The 23004-nt window shown below is 38.4% G+C and overlaps 1 protein-coding gene and 1 pseudogene across 1 annotated transcript; one reads left to right on the plus strand and one right to left on the minus strand.

Moving 5' to 3' along the window:
* Positions 1 to 2102: 2102 nt before the first annotated feature.
* On the minus strand, positions 2103 to 2833 carry LOC119545303 (annotated as a pseudogene).
* Positions 2834 to 19544: 16711 nt separating this feature from the next.
* On the plus strand, positions 19545 to 20497 carry LOC119545304 (olfactory receptor 1B1). The gene is given in 2 exon segments (XM_037850807.1): positions 19545 to 19593; positions 19596 to 20497. Coding segments are annotated over 2 exon segments (951 nt in total).
* Positions 20498 to 23004: the final 2507 nt, after the last annotated feature.

Here is a 23004-nt window from a genome sequence, read left to right on the forward strand (position 1 = left end):
TGAACTACATAGCCCTGGAACTTCAGGAGAGCCTTTGGATTTTTGTAACATTTTATACCGTGAGCAGAGAGCAATGTATTTCTTCTTACTTCAGTGACAATTCTTTTCAGTTCTTTGATTCTTGGAAATGCTTTAAAACAACAGGAGAGCAAAGGAAATGGAACTTCTAGAACAGTGTACAGAACAACTTCCAGTGACTCCTTAGTCAATTACTTTAGTACTCCTGAAATCCCAAGTTTGGAATGCTAAGTAGGATCATTAAAGCAAAAATTCTTGAAGATCTTCGATTAAGGTTCTTTTTCTATGAGCAGTTAGTCCCAATATCAGTATTATACTCGGCAGGACAAGGCAAATAGGAAGATGATGACTTTGACAAAGGGAAGAACCAGGTGAGAAGAGGAGGAAGAAATACAATATTAACCAAAACTGGAAGGATAACCCTAAAACAAACTCTACTTTGCAGAATGCAAACTGCTGTGAGTGGATTTATATGTATCATTGATTAATAGCATAAACAACAGAGTTGCTTATAGCCTCATGGTTTGGATTGTTCTGCTATCTAAATAAGAAACTTTTTAAGGTTTTAGAACCATTGCTTCCTTATTAGAATGGTCCCTGATTTTGTGGTAGACATAAAATTCATTGCATCCTATGTGCTTCCATAATTTGGTTCAGAGTACTTTTGCCATAGCTATAAGACTACAACTTTACAACATCAGAACACTTAACGGAGACCAAGAGTTGTTTAGAACAGTTTCCTGAGAAACCAATTGAAGTGGTCTTCAGGCCAGCTTGCATGACCTATGACTTCCTCATTGTGTAGTAGAAATGTAGTCTCATGCTAACCAGTAAATGATGCACTTCTAACAGCATGCATGCTAGTAAAGGGTTGAGGATTTCCAGTAGGACCATATTTAGTAAATACTGGCTTGTTTGAGGATTTTGTATTAACTGTTTAAATTATAATAAAAGTCACAGTAAGGTGGTTAATCACTTGGATATGAAAGTTTTGTATTCATCTTAGACTTTTGTTATGAGGTACATTTAAACTGTTAAAAGTTTTACAACACTATCTTCTAGGAATGGTATCTTTTTCACCTTTTGTAAGCCTGTATCAAACTCCTTGAAGCCTAAAATATCATGGGGGGTGGGGGAGCAAGGCACTCCAGAGCAGTGATTCTTAAAGTTTGTCCCCAAAGTGATGATCTAGGCCTACCTGGAAGCCACATGGTAAAACAGAGCCCAGGCCTAGGTTTTAGCTTAAAACAACAGGGTAAGAAGCTGAGTTACCCTTATGGTAGGAGAGGCCTTACTTAATTTACTGGCTTGGATGTTTTGCAGGTAAATTGAGCAGAGCAATAATAACTGTATTGGGGAGGAGACGAGAACCCAAAGGAGTCTGAGATATATACTTCTCTGAGGGTAAAGACTGGGTGATGGTGGTAGAGAAGGGTGTAAAGCACAAATCTAGTTGCAAAAGCATACAGATACAGTGATGCCATATATGCAAAGTTTCAAAACATGTAGATCAATACAATGTACTTTGGGATATAAATATATTTAACAGCACGTGTGGCATTCTGACAATGTAGGCAAAGTAAAGATGCACATGGGAAAGAAACTCCAAAAAAAAAAAACAAAAACAAATGATTTCAGTAGACCTATAAAGAAGAAAAGACAGGCCTCTTAATCTACATAAGAAAGAACAGTGAAATAATACAGCTAATTCTTGAGATTCTGGGCAGTGTGAAAGCCTGGGATTATGAGATACAACTATGGGTTGAAAATACGTGGGCCTCCACAAAATCTACTTAAATAAGGGATAACCAATTTTTATATTATAATATTACTATTACCTCCAAAATTGGAGAGAAAAGTAATAAAATTAATTTAGCATTTACTGATCAAAAGTTGTTTAAAAATAATAATATTGTTAATAAAAGACTGAAATTCTGGTCAACAAATATTTACCAACTATATACATCATGCCATAATTTGTCTTACAGTTTGCGGACATAGAAAGTGTTGAGACGCCTTCAAATTGCAAATCAACTACATGAGATCAACCAAAATGAGGTTTTGATTTTTAAAAATGTCAGATGTTACCATGAGAGAAATAGCACTTTTCCGAAGAGTTTCCTGAGAGCCTGTTTTATGTCCTTGTTCCTAAGGCTGTAGATAAAGGGATTAAACATGGGTGTGACTCCTGTGTACATGAGAGCTACAATGATGTCCTCCTCACTCGAATTGCTTAATTTTGGGAAAAGTTACTGCCCAAATATTGCCCCATAATACAGAGACACCACAGAGAGGTGGGAACCATGTGTGGACAAAGCTTTGCAGAACCCCTTGGTCAAAGGTACTCTCAGGATGGTGGCCCCAATGTAGCCAGAAGAGACCAGGATACATATAAATGGAAGGGTAATGACCACTACCCCTACTGTGAACATGACCAACTCACTGAGGAAGATGTTTGAGCAGGACAGCTTGAGCAGAGCAGCAAGGTCACAGAAGAAGTAGGGGACGGTGTTGTTAGCACAGAAGGATAGCCAGTTTAGAAGAAGTGTGTGGGAGAGCAATCTGGCACAGGAAAGAAACCAGGATACAGCTATAGTAAGGTACACAGCCCCTCCCTCATGATGCTGGTATAATGGAGGGGATGACAGATGACAACTTGGCGGTCATATGCCATTGATGTAATAAGGAAGCTGTCCAAGTCAGTAAAAAATGTGAAAAAGTACATCTGTGCAAGGCACCCCACATAGGGGATGGGTTGGTGATTTGTCTGCATGTCCGTCAACATTTTGGGGACAGTCAGATGAGAAAGAGACATCAGTGAAGGCCAAGTGGGTGAGGAAGAAGTACATGGGGGTGTGGAGGCAAGAGTCCAGCCTGATGAGCAGGATGATGAGCAGATTCCCCAGCACTGTGGTGAGGTACATGCCCAGGAACAGAATGAGGAACGTCCTCTGCTGTTCCAGCTGGATGGGAAGCCCTAGGAGGAGGAATTCAGATACGCTGCTACGGTTCTCCCAGCTCATGCTAGTCTTGATGAAGAATGGTTAAGGATGTTAGGAATTCTGAAGCAATCATTTTTAGCAGTCATATTTAAAACACATATGTTTAACTTCAGAAAGCGAGAAATTTAACCTGCTTTTTTTTTCTTTAATCTGTTGGCACGGAAGGAACTAGTAAATTGTCATTGAAGCAAATGTTAACAAGAGCCAGCATCTCTTGGATTACTGACAAAAAAAGATTCTTGCACCTGCAATGCTGAGGACCAGGCCATGGAAAATGTTGCCTCAACCAAGTTAATTCCCTGTGGTTAGTATGCCAAATCATCAAGTCTGGCATATCTACCACTAGAAGATTTGACTTCAACACCCATTGTTAAATTTCAGATGTGAGATGTTGTTTTCAAATGAAAGGGTGCAGAGTATAGTAGTTTATTCCTCAAAGAGCAGTCATCAATATACATTGGTTTTGATTTGTTTCAATTCATTAGAGGGTTCCTAAGACACTTTAAATTGTATCAATCCATTCTCCCTAAAGATCTTTTTTAAACGCTAACTTTCAACATGACTTCTCCTGTTTAAAAATTCTCAATCGATTTCCACTGATCTTAATTTGAAGTGTAACAAACCTAATATGCATTGAAGGCCCTATGAATCTGTGTCTCTCCTAAATTTTCAAACTCTTCCCCCCACCCCCAATTCACCACTCACATCACTCTCACCCTTGCTGCTTTCTCTGTTCCAGCTTCCCTGGAAAGGTACATTTACATTTGATATAATTTAGACTGCTCTCACTTGGTGGTTGTGGGTTTCCTGGGATCCCATGTCTTATTGAAGAAGCAAAGACCTATCTGGCTCCCAGAAAGCATTTTAGGAAAATTTATTTATATTTTATTGTCTGCTGTCAACCTAGACCAGGGTAAATGGCAACTCAACACTATCTTAATTTCTATTCAAAATGTATCTTTTCTAATTGATTCCCAATTCAGCTCCCCTTCCCTCCTTAGGCAATATTACACTACTCTTATCATAAAAAATAGTGAGGCATTATTAGAAAAGATGTCCAATGAAGTGGAATTTTATCTGTATCTCAAGTTTTCATCATCTTCCTGTGTGCGCCTTCCATCTTAAAATGCAACACCTGCTATTAAGTTTTGGAAAGCAGAATAATGACTCCTAAAAATGTCCACATCCAATCCCCAGAACCTGTGGTATGTTATTGTACATAGCAAAGGGAAATTAAGGTTGCAGATAGATTGAAGTTTGCTAATCAGCTGCTCCTAAACAAGCATTCTGGATTATCTATATACAATCTCAGGGGTCTTCTTAAGTGGAAGAAGAAGGCAGAAGAGAGAGATTTCAAGATGCACACTGCTGGCTTTTGGAGATGGAGGGAGGAGGCACCAGCCAAGGAATGCAGGTGTCCTCTACAAGCTGGGAAAGACTAATAGATTTTTGTCCATCGAGTCTTCAGAGCCCAGTGAGACCTACTTCTGTCCTCCAGCACTGTAAAACAATAAATTTGTGTGTTTTAAGCCAAGCCAGTAAGTTTGTAGTAATTTGTTACAGCAGCCATAGGAAACTAATAAAGCAGTATTAGGAAGATTTCAGGTATATCCAAATACTCTGGTTGTCTGGTTACCAGTATGCAACAAAAAGCATGTGTCCTTCCCCCAGCTTCCACTTTGCACACAACAAAATAAAGCAATCGCTTAATAGAGCCAATTCCAAACTAACAGATATGGAAATAAGGTTATCTCATTAGAAGCATTTTTCACTAATCACAAAGGAGGCTCTAGATCACCCTCTGTCCTAGAAAATCTCCAAATCAACCTTCCTTTGATAAGAAGAGGCAGAATGTTAGAGAGAGCTCTTAAGCATCAAAAGGGCTTCTAGCCAGGAACAAAAATTCAGCAGAAAGTCAGTGTTGGATTTCAAATCCTCCTGTCACTTAACTTAAGGGCATAGACCTTATTTCAATTCCAAAAAGGCATCCTTGCCCTAACATATGTTAAAAATAAACACTGTGTTCAAAGTGTTAAGTTCAAGCTTCTTCCTTTGTCTAGTGCCACTGAAGGAATGAGGCATTGCACCTCTCTCTCTGTGGATGCAGTGTGAGACTATGGGGGAAATCCCACAGATTCAAGTATGAGATGGGCTTGGCTCACAATCACAGCTGGCTTTTGGGTTTTTTGCACCCTAGCAGGTTTCTTATCCTTTGTAAATCTCAGAAAGATAAGGATCTTTAATAATCAGTTATACTCCATATGGTTATTGTAAAAATGAAATGAAATGACGTATGTAAAGCCCCTGATATCTCTTCTCACATATAGACTTTTGATCAAAAATGTTGGTTCGCTTCCTGCTACAGTTAAAAATAAAATACAAATCTACCTAGAGATAGAGCAGAAGAATTTACATAATTTATATTCTTTTATACCCAGGAGAAATTTTTTCATATCAATTCTTTTGCTGAAATCTGGGTTTTAATATCTTAGACAGAGGTGTGAAATTGAGATTAGAAATTACTGGCAAAAATCAGGATGGAAAACCAACAGCTGCAAAATAGGAAACATATAAACATAGAGAGGTAAACTCTATTCTACTGCTGTAGTTATCATTCAGGCAAGTCTGTTTACCAGGAAGGGAAACTGGAAAGGATAGAAGTTTTTCCTCAGAGAAGTAGCTTATTTTCTGATACCCAGAAGCTAAATCCAGTGTTCATGCCCCAAACCATATTTTTGGATAAGCTGGATGATTTACCAGGCAGCCAAGTGCCAGCCCACAAGCAGCCTACTGTAACTCCAAGCCAAAGGCACCAGAGTAACCATAGCAGCCTCTGTGAATAAAGTTCTACTGAGTAAGTTTAGTATCTAGATTCAGCAAAACATGACTTTGTTTATACTGATTCCAGTTTCTTACGTCTTCCATCCCTCATTGGTCTCTCTTCACTCCAACCTTCGTCTCAACTTCAGGTGCATTAATATTACTTCACAAATATAGAATGAGTCTGAGCAATTCCTACATACTCAGACATGAAGGGCTAAAAAAGTAACCCTTTGGAAGACATTTGTCCTTAGAAAGCACGCGTGCTCAAGTATCTGGACCCATGAAACCTACCAGGGGTATGGCACTGCATTAGAGTGCTGTGCTAATTAATCAGAGAGGAATGAGGCCAATGGCATCTGCAACAGCTGTCAACTGGGAAGGCACGAGGCTGGCATCTGTTGTTCCTTTGCTCCCGGGTTTTATTTCAAGATGGCATTCTCCAAAATGTCTCTGGGTTTCTCTTGGCTTAGCATCTCCAAGCCTCCTCCTATCTGCATCTCCAAGCACTTCCAAGCATCAGCAATCATCTGGGTCTCTCCGAAGGTTTCTCACAGCTGCTCTTGGGATATTTTTGTCTCTCTTAGCTTCTCCAGAGCAAACTCTGGGCTAGCTTCTCAAAGCACCAGCAAGTGTCCTGGCCTGTGTTGGCTGGTTTTAAAAGACCCCAGAAAACTAATTAAGACCTACCTTGAATGGTTGGGGTCAAATCTCCATGGAAATATTCAATCAAGAGGTCACCCCCTAATCAAAAGATTAATAAGTGTGCCCCCCCACAAGATTGCATTAGAGAATATGGCTTTTGGGGGGACAGAATATTTATCCAAACCAGCACACCCACATTCTGGTGTTAGTTTTGATCTAGTGGTGGAAGCAGATGGAGTAGTAATAAGATCTTACCTGTTTTTGTATCTGTGAGGAAAATGGTGATTGAACCTAGTTCCAGATATGCAGCCTGCAGGAAAGAAGCACAGTCCCCAAATGTCCAATCAATGGGAGGAGGAGGAGGAAAGCAATAATCACATCCAAAACAAGCAGTGTGCCATGATAGAAAGTCAGATAAGCCACATTTTGGGGCACTGAGAACAACAAATTCTGGACCAAACCTCTCAAGCAATACAAGTAAAGGAAGAATTTTGGGAGAAATGTGCCATGAAGCAGACAGTTAAGGAGCTATATCTAGTTCTGAACTACAATGGTTATACTGTTCCTACTTGATGCAGCAAAACCATGTAAGGTATGTATATGCATTTTAAATCTGAACTGTAACTGACATTGCCATTGACTCTGTTCAATTTAGCTATAGAGTTGACCTCAAACTATATATTATTATTCAGAGAGTCATGTGGCTTTTTTCTTCATTCTACTTGTTTGACTGAATTCAAATTCTGGGCCATCTACACAAAACTAGACTTCCACCCACAAGAGAAAGTGCCCCCTCTTAATCCATATCAATTTAATGACATTCTCCTTTCTTCAACTTGTATGTAATTGGTCATGCATGACCTCATAGTGCCCGGTTTGTGCTCTGTCCTAACTTCTCCACAAAACAGCAGTGGCAACAACAACTGTAATATATTGAACAGTTAGTACAATCCAGGTATGTACTATTAACATAAATTCTTGGATCGATGTCTTGTTATATGCATATTTTATAGATAAGGAAAATGAGCCTCATTTGGGATAAATGGTATTGCCCCAAATAATATCTTGGTAGATGTCAGGGCTGGGATTCACTGCATGTTCTTGGCTATTGCACTAGGCTGCCACAGCAAGGAAAATTCAAGTAAACCTCTGTCATTTACATTGTAAAAGCGGAAAGAAGTTTTAAAAAAGAGGATTTTCAGGGAGGTAGAAAGAGGGGGCTTTGGTTAGGAACAGTCTGGACCCTATCAATTAGGAATCTAAAGCAGAGAGATCTTTGAGGAAGCTTAGCTCTCAAGCCAGTCAAAGTTGGCTGTTGATTTTCTTCTGTCTCTGTCCTCTCTGCTCTCAAAAGAAACTTTCTATTGATGTTAAAATGTTGCTTTAGTGCCTTAAAAATAATTGGTCTGGAGGAGAGGAGTGAATGGTGCAGTGGAGGACACAGAAGCATGGAGATTTTTGATGGGAGAGAACATATGTTCTCTAAAACCATACTCCCAGGAAGGATATAGTTACAAGAGATAATGGGAGAATTTGACATGTGCAAAGAGATGATTGGAATTTCAAAACAAAAACACTTTCAGAATCCTGAGAAACTCACCCAAATGGTTCAAGTAGAAAGAAGGGGAATATGCTTAAAAGAAGCAGCCCACGAGGTTCCAATGTGGAGACATTTTGGTCTAGTGGAGAACATTGGAATCAGATGTTGAGAGTGAATCTCAGTGTACCTTATCCAAATTGTGGGAATTCAGGTAAGAACCTATTCCTTTTCATAGTCTCAGTCATTCATCTATTAAGCAGTTCTAATAAAATATCCCTCATTTGGTACTGCAATTCTCCCTGTTTTTTACATGGCATTTGAAAATTAAATTATGTTTTATCTTTTTATCTTAGCTAGGTTGGAAGCTCCATTAAGGACACAATCACATATTTTTGCTCATTGTATCCTTAAAGCCAAACAGAGTTCCTTACACTAATTTGACATGGTGATATGTAGCTATTTACTCCAGAAAAACATGTTCTTAAGCATGATTGATGACTGTGAGTGTGAACCCATTATATGTATGACCTTTATGAGGTTACTTCCATTAAGGTGTGGCCCAACTCAATCAAGATGGGTCTTCATCTTACTGGAGTCTTTTATAAGCAGAATGAAAGTCAGAGAGAGAGGGAGGGAGAGAGAGAGAGAGAAAGAGAGAGAAACCCATGGGAAGCAAGAAGCTGAAGGTCAGAGGAACTCAGAAGATTAGACAGAGGCCAGGAGAGGCCTCCATGTGCAGTGCCATGCGACAGAGAAGCCCAAACCAAGGATTAACGGCAGCAGCCCAAGAGCACCACTATTTTGGAGGAAAGCATTGCCCTGATGCCTTGATTTGGATGTTTTCCTAGCCTCAAAACCATGAGCTTATAAATTACCATTGTTTAAGGCAACCTATTTCATGGTACTTACTTGAGCACTCAAGGAAACTAAACAGTTGGTGATCAATTAAAAATATAGATGGATGAATGAATTGTGTTGTACACAGTCTTGAAATAAGGTTCTCAAATAAATGAGAGCTCCCCTTTTCTTATTTCCTAAAATTATCTTGAACGTGAGTGGGTTGAATAATACCTTCATGATTTACAATCTTTCTCCTTAATATTAATAGATTCCTTCAGGAATTACCAAGGAAACTACTGAAAATTTGGAGAAATATATTTTTTAATTCAGTTTTATTGAGATATATTGACATACCGTACAATCGTCCATGGTGTACAATCACCTGTTCACAGTACCATCATATGAGTTGTGCATTCATCACCTCTATCTATTTTTGAACATTTTCCTTACACCAGAAAGAATCAGAGTAAGAATAAAAAACAAAAATAAAAAAGAACACCCAAATCATCCCCTCATCCCACCATATTTTTCATTTAGTTTTTGTCCCCATTTATCTACTCATCCATCCATACACTAAATAAAGGGAGTGCGATCCACAAGGTTTTCACAGTCACACTATCACCCCTTGTAATCTACATTGTTTCACAGTCATCTTCAAGAGTCAAGGTTACTGGGTTGGAGTTTGGTAGTTTCAGGTATTTACTTCTAGCTATTCCAATGCATTAAAACCTAAAACGTGTTATCTATATAGTGCGTAAGAACGCCCACCAGAGTGACCTCTTGACTCCATTTGAAATCTCTCAGCCACTGAAACTTTATTTCATTTCATTTTGCATCCCCTTTTTGGTCAAGAAGATGTTCTCAATCCCAGGATGCCAGGTCCAGATTCATCCCTGGGAGTCATATCCTGCATTAGCGGGGCGTTTTACACCCCTGGGAGTCAGGTCCCACGTAGCAGGGGAGGGCAGTGAGATCACCTGCCAAGGTGGCTCAGTTAGAGAGAGAGGGCCATATCTAAGCAAGAGGCACTCAGGGGAGACTCTTAGGCACAATTATAAGCAGGTTTAGCCTCTCCTTTGCAGTAACAAGCTTCATAGGGGCAAACCCCAAGACAGAGGGCTCAGCATGTCAAGCCATCAGTCCCCATGTTTGTGAGAACAGCAGCAGCAATCCAAGTGAAGAAGTCTAACACCTCCACATCCTCCCCCAGCTCCTCAGGGGGTCCTCGAATATATATTTTTATTCTCCACCCAAATTACTTTGGGATGTGTTGCTATTTCACTCTAACCTATACAGACCTATCATCTCTCACTTCCTACTCAAAGTTCCATGTAATTGTGGTGTTTGAACAAACTGACTGTAGACATTATATTGTTTAGAAAATATAGATCCTACACCGAATAAACATTTCTTCCCTTGGTCTCACATGGAAGTTGAAGTTTTAATAACATGTTTTATTTTTAAAATTACTAGAATATTTATGAATAGAAACCTGTATGGTTTAATTTGCTAATATATCCATTTAACATGAAAAGCATAATAAAGATAGAAATTGAAACAAGCAAAATTTGTAGAAACATTTCAAAATAACACTAATTTATGTGACATAATATTGTTTAATTGTAACTAAATTAATAGATCAACAGTATTATCTTTAGTAGTGGGGATTTTAAATTCAAATTAAATTCTTTCTTAATCTCTGTTTTTTAAAATTTTACCAATAGTAACAGTGGTAAATATTATTTATAATGTTAAGAATTTCAAGACTTTGTTTACTAAATTCAGATAATAAAACCAGATGCTTATCCCAAACTTTCCTAGTAATCAGTCCTTTAAAGGCAATTTCAATCAATATTAATTACCAACTTTTAGAAGGTATGTACTAAATTGCAGTATTATATCAATTTGCATTAAATAGTACTCAATCCAGTTTTTTCTGCAATCAGTAATAGGAAATTAATATCTGATTTTTTTTTAATTTACTGCAGATATAGAAAATACCTTAGTTTCAGCATAGAGTTTGCTGGCAGGCACTTGAAGGACATAATTAAATGTAGGAAATGATGATTTCAAAAATTAATTCAGAACAAATAAAATTTCTTGTAATTGTTCCCAATTTCCTTCAAATTGGGATAAATGAACTAGGAAACATCTCTTTCTTTGCTGATGAACTAAATTCAAAGTAGTGAAAGTAGTGAGTTAATTTCTCTGTCGTCCCAAGGTATTTTCTTAATGCTCTATCAAAATTCTATGTCCTCAAAAAACTCCAGAAACTAAACAGTTATTTTTAACCTATGTTTCAATTCTAAGAGTTTAGTTTTCAAACTTAATTCAAGATGAAGGATGTTCAGCAATTGTCCTAGTTTTGCTTTAGGACAAACCATTTTAATGGTGATTAGAATTTCTTAACCACACATTAAACCTAGGACTGTCATTTTTATGTTATTGTGTGTTGCAACTGTCATGGTAAATAAAACACCAAAACTGTAGACTGGAATTTCCGTAATTAGGTTTCTAAAGAGAAATCAAGCATCCACAAGCCAATACAGTCCTGCCAGAGATCACAGCACTGGCTCCTTCACTGGCTGAGCATTTGTCTGTTCTGTTGACAGGACTAAAAGCCATATCATCTGTGGAAATACATTTTATTGTTATCAAAACATTAAAGTTAATCTCTATTTTTCAGGAACTGTGGGTAATGTTTAAATAGCCTAGTAAATAGATGGAAAATGGGTTAATTGATTGAAAACAAAGGAAATAAGAATATAACATAGTAATTCCATGAATATTTAGTCTTGTCAAGGACTGTGGTCGAGAATGGTAGATAAGATAGCTCATTTCAGTTGGGTCAGGGGATTAGGCTTAATGAGAGAAGGGTGGTCACTGAATGACCATGCATGTAGGCACTATGTTTTGAGTGCTTGGCACTGGATACAGAGGTGAATACATCCCAGCCCCATCTTTAGGAGTATATAGTGAAATGGGGCATTTGGCTACAAACATTGCATCCTAGTGACATCAGAAAAGTTTGAATTTCCTTTGGTTGTGTAATATCTACCATAATTGTATCTGCGGTAATGACAGCAACTAAAACAGCAATTTTATTTTGAGCCTTTTACTATATGCCAGGCCTTATACTAAGCACTTCACATATATAGTATTTTCATTCTTTAAAAAAATTAGGTATTATTATTATAGAGATAACAATACCTCAGATTTTAAGTAATTTGCCAAAGTCACAGACTGTGTAAGTGGAATATCCTAGAATTATACTGTTTTATTTGGTGCCAAAGCCCTGCTTTAGACCATTAAATCACACTTATATTAAATTATAGGGAGCTAATGAGGTTATGACTGTGTGTGATTGGAGTAATGATATGAAAATGTCTGCCATCTGAGGTGTCTGGGCATAAATTGAATGGCCTCTTGTGCCCCATCATGGTAAGTGGCATTTGAATCAGGTGGCAGGGCCTTGAGATAATGTTAACCTTCCCTTGAGGGCATGTACATACTTTCTGACTCTATGTAGTGGCAGGTGTTGTACCTGACCTCCCCTGAGGAGGCCCTAGAGGAAAGGTCTCTGGAGCCCCAGAGCTTGTAAATCTCAACTAGCCCCAATTTCTAGCTCCAGCCAACAATCTGCCATTGAGCACCATGGTGAGAGCCGTAAGGTCTCACAGGAGGTTGGGGCCACAAAGCCCCCTGTTAGAACAGTCCCTTCTTGGCAGGTGAGTGTGGGGGACAGGGAATTAGCCTTCATTCTTTGGTTTCCCTTTGACCCATACTTGTCTATTTGTGCATAATTTATCCCTCAGTCTGTCCTCATCCCTGCTTAGCACTATCCTTTATCCTTTATGTCCTGCCCTCTATTTCACCAGCTTTCCTTTTCTGTTTTTTTCATGTCTGCTTTCATTCTCTTTCATTTCCGCTATTCCATAACTCCCTCCATTTCTACTGTCTTTCTGTCCATTCCATGTACTCATCCTTCTTTCAGTTATCATCCACGTTATTTTTTTTTGCCACTAAAAATCTTTATTTCTTTTTCTTTTTTCAGCCACATGTTTTTCTAATTCTCATACTCAATACTGTTCTTCTGTCTTCCCATTTCAAAAATCCCTCCTTATTTTCCTATGTTCTTTTTTTATCCATTCACTGTGTACTTTCTCCACCCTGCATTTCCATTCTCTCTTTTTCACCACTGCTTTGCAACACTTTCTTTGCTTTCCCTTCACATTTGTCTTTTCCCCCACTGTGTTTTCATTTCTTTCTCTCTGACTCTCACCATTCTTTTCAGTCATCTCTCTGTCACTGCCTAACAGTAAGTTTTAGCAGCATGGAACTTTAGGAAGGAAAGTTTAGGAGAAAATTGCAATTAATAGTAGATACTGTTTTTCAATAAAATTATTTTCCGAATTTTCATCACATATACATGCTAGTCATACCATAGTTACCTTTATTCATTCAGAGTGCTAACTGTTCTCTAAGTAAAATGGAGGGCAGTTTCGGTAGCAACCAGAAGGGTTCAGATTTCTTAGACTCTGTTGCAGTTGTTTTGCATCCTTAGGAATCTTTTCCTGACCTAAACTCAACCATGACCTCAACCAAAGCTGAGATTGGACTTGCTCTAAATATGCTCCCCTAGCCTTTTTTTTGCATATATTTGTTGAATCATTTGCCACACTGTTGTTTATCCAAGATTTATTTTTATTTCTTCTCTGGGATTGTTAGAGGGAACAGTTTTTGTGATTTGTATTAATATTCCTGGAACAGGTAAAAATCAATGTTAGTAGAACAGATGAATTAGTCAAAAGGTGGATGGGAAAATGAATGCTCTTCTGGATCATTTGACTACCTTCTGCACTTATTCTAGCCAAGTTTGTTTCCAGGGAACCATAGACAAATTCTCCAAAATTCCATCCCTTAAATTCTTTCTCTCCTCAGGTTTTTCCAGGGGCATAGATTTCAGTTGGCTGATCTCTGTTTAAATTAGTGATTTATTATCTGAGAAAAATAGTTGTTGACAATTGCTCATATAAATTTTTAAAAATCCCCAGTGATTCAGATCTATACTGCAGTGTCTCCTCCATACTTCTCTGCCTCCTCTCCTGCTTTTCCTCTGACTGTCTTTCTCTATACCCCCTTTTTCTTCTGGTCCCCATCATTTTCTGCTTTCTTCATTATTAATCTGGTGGTATGGATCTTTCATCCCCTTACTGTAGCAGTGATGTGGGTAACTGTTGGAGATTAACTTTTATGATTCATCAGCATCAAATTGATCAACAGGACCCTAGGACCGGATACAGTCTTTAGATTTACTCATAAGGAGCTTCCACATGAGTGAAATGGGAGAGAAAGTAAACAAACAAACAAAAAAAATGTAGAAAAGCGATAAACTCAGAGAGAAGGAGGAAGAGACTCTTAATTTTACAGTTTTATGGGAATTGGTAAAAAAGCATTATCGAAAAAGTACTTGGTCAATGATGTCCAATGTTAAGGGACAAAGAAGAAGGGTTGAGACAAGGAGTGATTAAAATGTCCATTTCTCTTGTTTAAATATCAAATTCTTCTGCTGACTATCTGTGAAATCTTGAGCAAGTTGCTTAACCTCCCTGTGACACAGTTTTTTTATCTGTAAAATGAGAATGAAAACAGTACCTTTTTCACTCATTTGCAGAATTAATAAAATCATGCATGTACAGAGCTTAATACCGTGTTTGGGTTTATCAAGGGCTCCGGAAATGCTACCTTTTCTTGCTCATTCTCCTCCTATTGTTATAGATCATTGTACATGGTGAGGAGTGCCTTGATAACTTGGGAAGGAAAAGTTCGAGTACACGGGTTTATGTGTAAACTATATTAATTATGCTAAATATATGAAAGGGAGCAAATAGTTGATAGATAGTAAGATACAAATTATCATTTTAAACACAAGTAGGTATTTTATTTCATCCTTCCAACAACATTGTATGGTTTGTATGCCCATTTCATGGTTGAGATAACTGAGACCCAGATCAGTTAAGAAACTTGTAAGACAGTTAGGGACTTGGAGCACAGGAATTTGAACTTATGTTGGCTTGGACCACTACTCCATGTACCAAAAATCTGTAAACAAATCATATATATATCACAGAATAGATAAATTCATTGTTTTATATTCACATATAGGGATATTATATACCTGTGAAAACTATGAACCACAGCTATATGTAATAATGTTGGTAAATATAAGTAGTAAAATATTGAGAAATAAAATCAAGTCCACCCCAAATTACTTAAAGCTTGCTACCCTTTTTAAAAATTAAGACCATCTAAAACTTAACAATAATCTTTTTTTTTTGGAATACATATACAGGTGTCTCTCACACACACCCATAAATACATATATAATAATATGTATGAACATATAGTACCAAAAGCAAGGGAAAAGTTAACCCAAAATTTAGGAGGTTCGTTACCTTAAGTAGGTAATGACAGGGGAATGCGATGGATAATGCCTATATAAGTAGATATAAATTATAGTCAGTGATCTAATTTCTATATTGGACAGTGTGTCAATGGTCTTTAAAAAATAATATTCAAAACCAAGGGAGCGAGAAAGTAAGAAGGTGATGTTTGGACAGATGAAGAGAATGGAGCATGAACCAAGGATTATGATTTCTCTAGTTCTGTTCTGAGACTGGAGGAAAAATAGGCAGATAAAGGTCTTTCATCTGTGTCTCTTACATTCTTGCTAAAGATTTCTGCCTCCTACTCCAGAGTCCTTTCTCTGGCCCTAGTTCCCTAAGATCAGCCCTTATCCAGAGTGCTTCCATCAGAAGCTCGCTGTAGAACTTATGAGAATACAGAGAAATGGAATAGTATTTAGAAACAGAACATACCTAGAGATGGAGAAAAACAGTTTAGGTTTGTTTCTTGCCTAAAGTGGATAGGTCTCAATAGTTATAATTTACATGTATTGTGACCAGTTTTTTTTTTTTTTCCAGAAGGCTTTTGGCAAAGATTTGGAAGTAAATCTCTGATAAAATCTCTGATTTTCCTAGCTCTAAGGTGTTACCTAATTCTGCTGGTAACTTCTTGATCTCAATGACAAATTGACTTGAGGGTCCCTGTGTGAGTGTGTGAGTAGTCAACTGAAGTGGATGTTATTTTGAGCAAGAAAGGTGTGCTTAGTTGTGAAGGAATAAACATGAACAATTGTAGAAAATAAAAGCACTTGTATCTTGGAGGCTATCCTTGCCATTACTGTTTAAAGTTGCAAACATAGAAGTAGTATAAAGATCAAGACAATGAACTACATGTATTTAATACACAGTGAACATAATTTAACATTTGCTCTTTTGGCTTCAATTCCTATTTTGAAAGAATTAGACTACTACAGATACAATTAAAACCAAGCTGCTTCCTTATCCTAGTACCCTTTCTACTTCTCCAAAGGTACCCACTATTTTGAATAAACTATTTTTATTGTCTTACATGTTTTTAGAATTTTATTACACATGTCTATATTACGAAATAATACTTATTCTTTAGACAATTTTAAAAATTTCACCTCTTATTGTTTTGAATCATCCTGCAACTGGCCTTTTTAAGTTAACATTATGTCTTAGAGATTTAAGCTTCTCAATATACACGGCTCTGTTAAATTGCATTTGACTACTGTATAGTAGGAGTCAACCACAATTTAAAATGTGTAAATAAAATTTTGTGCAGTATTTAACTGAATAACCTGTTATTTATCCACTGATTTTCAATGACAGATATCTCTGTTGTAAATCAAATTTATGTAAATTTTGAGGTTTTTTTCATGCTGTCTTTTTCATGCCACAGTTCCATTTAACCACATATTAAGCCACAAAGGGAGTATCAAAAAGTTTCAAAGGACTAATCTCATAGAAGTTCACTTCTCTGACATCAATGCTATTAAATTAGAGTTCAGTAATGAAAAGAATGAGAATGAAATTTTCAATAATGAAATCAATAATAAAAACGTGTTTTGGACATGACCTCTTCAGCCACTGTCTTATGCATCTGTTGAGTTTTTAATTTGAATGTGAATGTATTATTTTCTAGTATTTCTTTTTTGTTTCTTTTGGAATCTGTTTTATTTTAATTTTATGACATCCTGTTTCTTGTAATTTTTATTCCTTCTTTTAGACACTAAGTATTTTAATCATATTTAATTTATAATCCCTAAAAGATTGCTTAATTATATGATATTTGAAGCGGGTTAATCCCATTATTTGTTGATTGCTGACTGTCTTAATAATGAATAGGTTTTGTGTGTGCTTTGTAGTGTTGAATTCTGAGCCCATCTTCAGAGGGTTCTTATTTGTGGTATTCTTGGGCAGTCTGATTTGAGAACAGGTCCCTCAGGGGAAGTTTTATTTTTCTTGTACAAGGTACCCCTAGGCTTCTACCAGTCTGAGAATGATTTTTATATTACAGATTTTCAATTTGAGGTTTCTAGGGTTATGTGTATTGTGTAAATCAGGATTTTCAAATCCGTATGTGTTACAGACCCATAATTGCATTCTCATGGGAAATGTTTTTTTCCACCACGTAGTCCAGGTGGAGAGAGCTGAGCTTCCTTTGGGTTCTCCAACTAGTGGAGATTATGTCTGTGTGTGTGTGTGTGTGTGCGCGCACGTGTGTACACGTGCATACCTTTTAGCTGAGGATTTAGCCTTTTGAATATCTTAAATTTATGTGGCAATCTGTAAGCTCCTCCCTCACATAGGTCTAGCTCTCACCTCCTGGTCTCATATAAGTGTTATTGCTCAAGCCTCTGGACTCTGAAGACTGATTACACACTTCCTCCCACCTACCTACCCTCCCCCCATCATGGACAGTTTAGATCTCTGTTTGTCAGGTCCCTCTTTGATTACAGACCTTCAGATTTCCCTTATATTCTTGGGAGGTCACTTATGAATTTAAAAGGGTGATTATTATCTAAAAATGTCTCTCTGTTTTCTGTGGGAGATATTTATGTTATTTAAGATTTCATATTTCAGGAAGTGGAAATTCTCAGTGAAACATGAAGATGTATAGAAACATGAGAGCTTTCTATGTTTAGGGAATAACAAATAATGGGTTCACTTAGCATGAGCCTGGTTAGATGGTGCTCTGGTTGGCTAATGCTGCTGTATTGCAAAATACCAGAAATGGATTGGCATTTATAAAGGGATTTATTAGGTTGCAGAATTACAGTTCTAAGGCCATAGAAGTGTCCAGACTAAGGCATCAACAAGAGGTTACCTTCAGTGAAGAATGGCTGATGGTATCCAGAACACCTCTGTCAGCTGGGAAGGAAGTGGCCGGCATCTGCTGCTCCTTTGCTCCCAGGTTGTGTTTCAAAGTGGTGTTCTCCAAAAGGTCTCTGGGCTTTTGTCTCAGCTCCTGTGCATCATTGCTTCTTTCTCCCAGGACTTTTCTTCCTAAGCATCTGGGGGTCCTCTCTTAGCTTCTCTGGGGCAAAATCTGGGCTTCGTCTCTTAGCTTAGCATCTCCAAATGTTCTTCTGTCCGCAACTCCAAGCATCTTTAAGTGTCAGCTCCCAAGCATCAGTGTCGGTGTTGGCTCTGGAGCTCTCCTAAGTAGTCCAGTGAACTAATCAAGACCCACCCTGAATGGGCAGGGTACATACCTCCATGGAAATAATTCAGTCAATGCTTCTACCCTAATCAACAGACTAATCAGTTTGTCCCCAGAAGACTGCATTAAATAAATGGCTTTTCTGGGGGGCATAATATATCCAAATGGCAGAGATAAGTTAGGTAATGATAATGAAAGACCTTAAAAGACAGATCAAACTCTTTGGATTTTATTCTGAAAGCCCTTAATGGTTAAATACTCACACTTTGAAAGTTTTACTCTGACATCAGCATGGAAGACCTTTTGGTGGAGATAGAGAAGCCAAAGAAGGAGGCTACTGAAATTAGTACAAGTCAGAGACACTGAAGCTTAAACAGTGATAACAGACTGAGAGCAAAGGACGGATATGAGTGAAATATAGGAATAAAAGAGTGATCGGATGTGGGGGATAAGGGAGGGATTGTCCCCTGTTTTATATTTGGGTAATTGGGTGGGTGATAATGTTGATGCCATTGATAGAGACAAGGAATAAAAGAGAAAAACAAAATCACTTCATGATAACCTGAAGCAATTTCTCTATAACAGCCATACTCTTAAAAAGAACCATTTCTTTATGTGTTATATATTTTAATAGTGCATTATGTTCATTACAGATTCAGAAAGAAGAAATCACGAGGACTTCTGTGAGCTGAGCTTTGAACAGAAGGTGAGGAGCTGGAGACAGTGAGTATAGGTAATTCTCTCATGAGGTTTTCCATCGGAAGGCGATAAATCAGTAATTGGATGAGAAGACAAGACTGAATGAAGAGACTTTAGCAGGGTTTTCTGATTAGATGGAAGGGGCCCTAGTGTGGGGAAAAGGAAGAAATAAGGGGAAAAATGCTATAATAAATTAAGAGAGTGAAGTCCCAGACCTACGAAATAGGGTGTAGCGGGATTAGAATTGACTCTAGTTCTTTAACATACAATAACATATGAACATATGCGTAACATAACTGAATTAACTAGAATTCTTATGATCCCTAACCTCTGATGCATGATTTGCTTTGTGATTTAAACTCTCTCAGACAGGCTCATTGTCACTCATCATGGGCTGTGCGCCTAACGCTTCACATTCTCCAGTCTTCTTGCTCCTTGGCTCTCAAGAACTAGACTCCCCCACAGTCTCCTCTTTTTCTTCTTCCTGGCTATTTACCTGAACACCATACTGGGGAATGTGACTTTGGTGCTGCGTATCTCCTGGGACTCCAGGCTCCAGTCTCCTATGTACTATCTGCTCTGTTTCCTCTCCATGATAGACATGGGGCTGTCCACAGTCACCCTGCCCCAGTTGCTGGTCCATCTAGTCTCTGATTACCAAGCCATTCCTGCTGCCCGCTGCTTATCCCAGTTCTTTTTTTTCTATGCATTTGGAGTGACAGACACACTTGTCATTTCTATCATGGCTCTGGATCACTATGTGGCCATCTGTGACCCTCTGCACTACCATTCAGTGATGAATCGCCAACTCTGTGCCCGCTTACTGGCCTTATGCGGGATGGTGTCCACAGTGCACACCATGCTGCATGTGGGACTCCTTCTGCCCCTTCTCTGGACAGGGAACACTGGGGGCAATGTTCACCTTCACCACTTCTTCTGTGACCACCGACCACTTCTGCGAACATCTTGCTCTGACATACATTCCAATATGCTAGCCATATTCTTGGAAGGTGGCTTCCTCATGCTGGGCCCCTGTGGCCTAATTGTGCTCTCTTATGTCCGCATTGGGGCCACCATCCTATGTTTGCCTTCAGCTGCTGGTCGCCGATGTGCAGTCTCCACCTGCAGCTCCCACCTTACCATGGTTGGCTTCCTGTATGGCACCATCATTTGGGTCTACTTCCAGCCTCCTTCCCAGAATTCTCAGGACCAGAACATGGTGGCTTCCATGATGTATCGTGCTGTTACGCCCTTGGCCAACCCATTTGTGTATAGCCTCCGCAATAAGGATGTCAACAGTGCCCTCCGCAGGCTGCTTGTAAGGGGGAGAGTGGATTTGTGATGAGCCTGCCTCAAGGCCATATTAGGTAGGTGAGGACTGGAATGGTGGGAAGATTTTGAGCATTGCTTGTTGTGGGAGGACGAGAAGGAGGAATGGCTAAGACAACTTGAGGAGCTCCATATTTGGCTCTTATTGACGGTGTGTTCGGGCAGAGCTGTGAACATTCCACATTCAGGCACACGCATGCTCAGTGCTCCCTCAACAACACATCTCAGGCCATTCATCTTCATCTACCAAAGTGGGTGTAAATGAGTCAATATAGACTTGGGTCACTTTAATTCCAGAGTTTTGAAGGACTATGAGGATAATGTGAAATTCTACTGGAAAATAGTGGAGTTAAACATAGTCACGTTTAATTGGATGTGCTTGCTGTAGGAGTGTTTTTTTTTTCCAAGTTTTGTTTTGTGTACATTTCTTTTAATTTTTTTCCCATGAAAAAAGGAAAAAAATAACCCAAATGCTTGTGTACTTTTCTAAACAGAATAAGGTAAAACACAGGAGAAATTTCTGTTCTTTCTGCCAAGTTCATTTAATCTGGTGTGGGGATGGGAGAAGCAGGGGCAAGGAAATAGTCCAGTGAAATAACATGTGGTATGATGGATGCTGTGTCTGTGCAACTCCACATCAGAAAGTAAGCAGAAGATCACAGTTTAGACAAATGGTGCTGGCAATTTCCCTACCTATTCCATTCAGTGAACAGGTGTATATCCAGAAGTGAGTATGAAATGGGAGTCATGGTTTTGCTGTTCCATCTGTCAGTGTCAATTTCCATTTCAAACTATTCTTCTGAGTAAACGAAGATATGGGAAACTATTCTAATAATGTAGAAAAATATCTCAGCTCTTTGGTAACTGAGACATTAAGCCTTATTTTTTTGCCTCTTGAGAAATTTACAAAGTAATTTTGACAGAACCTTGATCCACTTACTGTTGCTCCTCACCTCACTCAAGATACAACTTCACTCAAATAGAGTGTAAGAAGGGGTTTTCTGGGCTGAGAATTTCTGGGACATACGGATTTACAGTTTATGAGAGAACTCTAGAAGTAACACTGAGAATCACAGAGCACTGTCTTGGTACACCTCCAAAATCCCTGGTGTAGCCAAGTTCTGGACTTCTCTGTTTCCTCCCCTTTCTGACTTTGCTCACTTCCGTTTCTATTCCTCACTTATTTTCCCATATCAAGGCACTGTCCCCACCCCTGAGATGTCCACATCCCAGTTATCATCTCTTACTCCCTTCATCACTTCCATTGTGTCTTCATCATCTTCTCACCAGCATTGTCTGTTACTTAATACCTTGTAACTTTTTCAAGCTATTAGTCCCTTTTTGTATTTACTAATTACAATTTAAAGGTTTCCCTTGTCTATGACCTTTAGATACATCCCCACCTCCCCACTTCCAAATTGTGTTAGCCAAATTGTGTCTGTCCCCCGGAGTGGTCCATAGCGTGGAATCAGATTTATCATAAGGTTTCTCTTATCGTGATCTTCAGAGCCCTGCTGGGATAAGATGTACATATATGCAGCAATGCCCTTTTGAATTCCTGTTTTTTTTATTTTAATCCTGAACAGTGCTTATCCAATCTTTATTTCATCACTCATTTATTTTCAATTACCTTGCTATACTAGGCAGTCCAGACCACCTGTCTCTTTAAGCACTCATTTTTTTGGGTCCCTTTTTCCAACACATCATCTCAACAAAGATTCTCTTTATTTCTGCTTGTTAGAGAAGACTAATGACATTGATTTTCTCCATTCCTGCAGGCTCAGTGCAGGTAGACTTTTCATTCAACCACCTTACCTGTAGCCTGGTTCCCATCCTATCCCCTCCCAAATTCTCTTGGTTTGATTCCCACAGTTTTTTTAGTCTTACTTGCTTTTTCAGTATGTCTCCTTCTATTACCTTAAAACATGTATAATTTTTAGTGATTGCCCTTAAAACTGCTTTTCACTTTCCCCAATAGTTATTTGTCTTTACTTATTTTCACATTTTTACTCACCTGCCTGTGATTTTTGAACATAGTTTGTTTTGTCACTCACACACTGGAATCCCATGGTATTGTACTAGTCCTGTCCTCTAACTAATCTACATCTTTTCTGTTCCCCTGTCTCACACCTCTTTCTCCTCCAACTTTGGGTCTTAGGTGCTTTGCCTCTGCTTTCTCATTCTTTCAGAGAACACACTCACTCTTACTTTTCAAATATCACTTTTCTACTCATGTTTTCCAAATGACTGTTGCCTTACAGTAAGTTAATTTTCCACACTAGGTTTATTCCCCAACATCTTAATTTATTTCCACTGTCACTGCTGAGATCTCAGGCTCCAGTAGATCATTCTTGATTCTTCTTTTCTCCTACATTTGTGCTTTTCAATCTTTTCTGTTAATCAGAATGACTTGGGGAGTTAAAAAAATTCTGATGTTGGTCTCTGCCTCTAGGGATTTGGATTCAGTTGGTATGGAGTGGGGTTCAGGTATTAGTACATTTGAAATGTTCTCCAGTTTTT

This window comes from Choloepus didactylus, chromosome 10, assembly GCF_015220235.1.
Source record: "Choloepus didactylus isolate mChoDid1 chromosome 10, mChoDid1.pri, whole genome shotgun sequence".
In the NCBI taxonomy this organism is placed as follows: domain Eukaryota; kingdom Metazoa; phylum Chordata; class Mammalia; order Pilosa; family Megalonychidae; genus Choloepus; species Choloepus didactylus.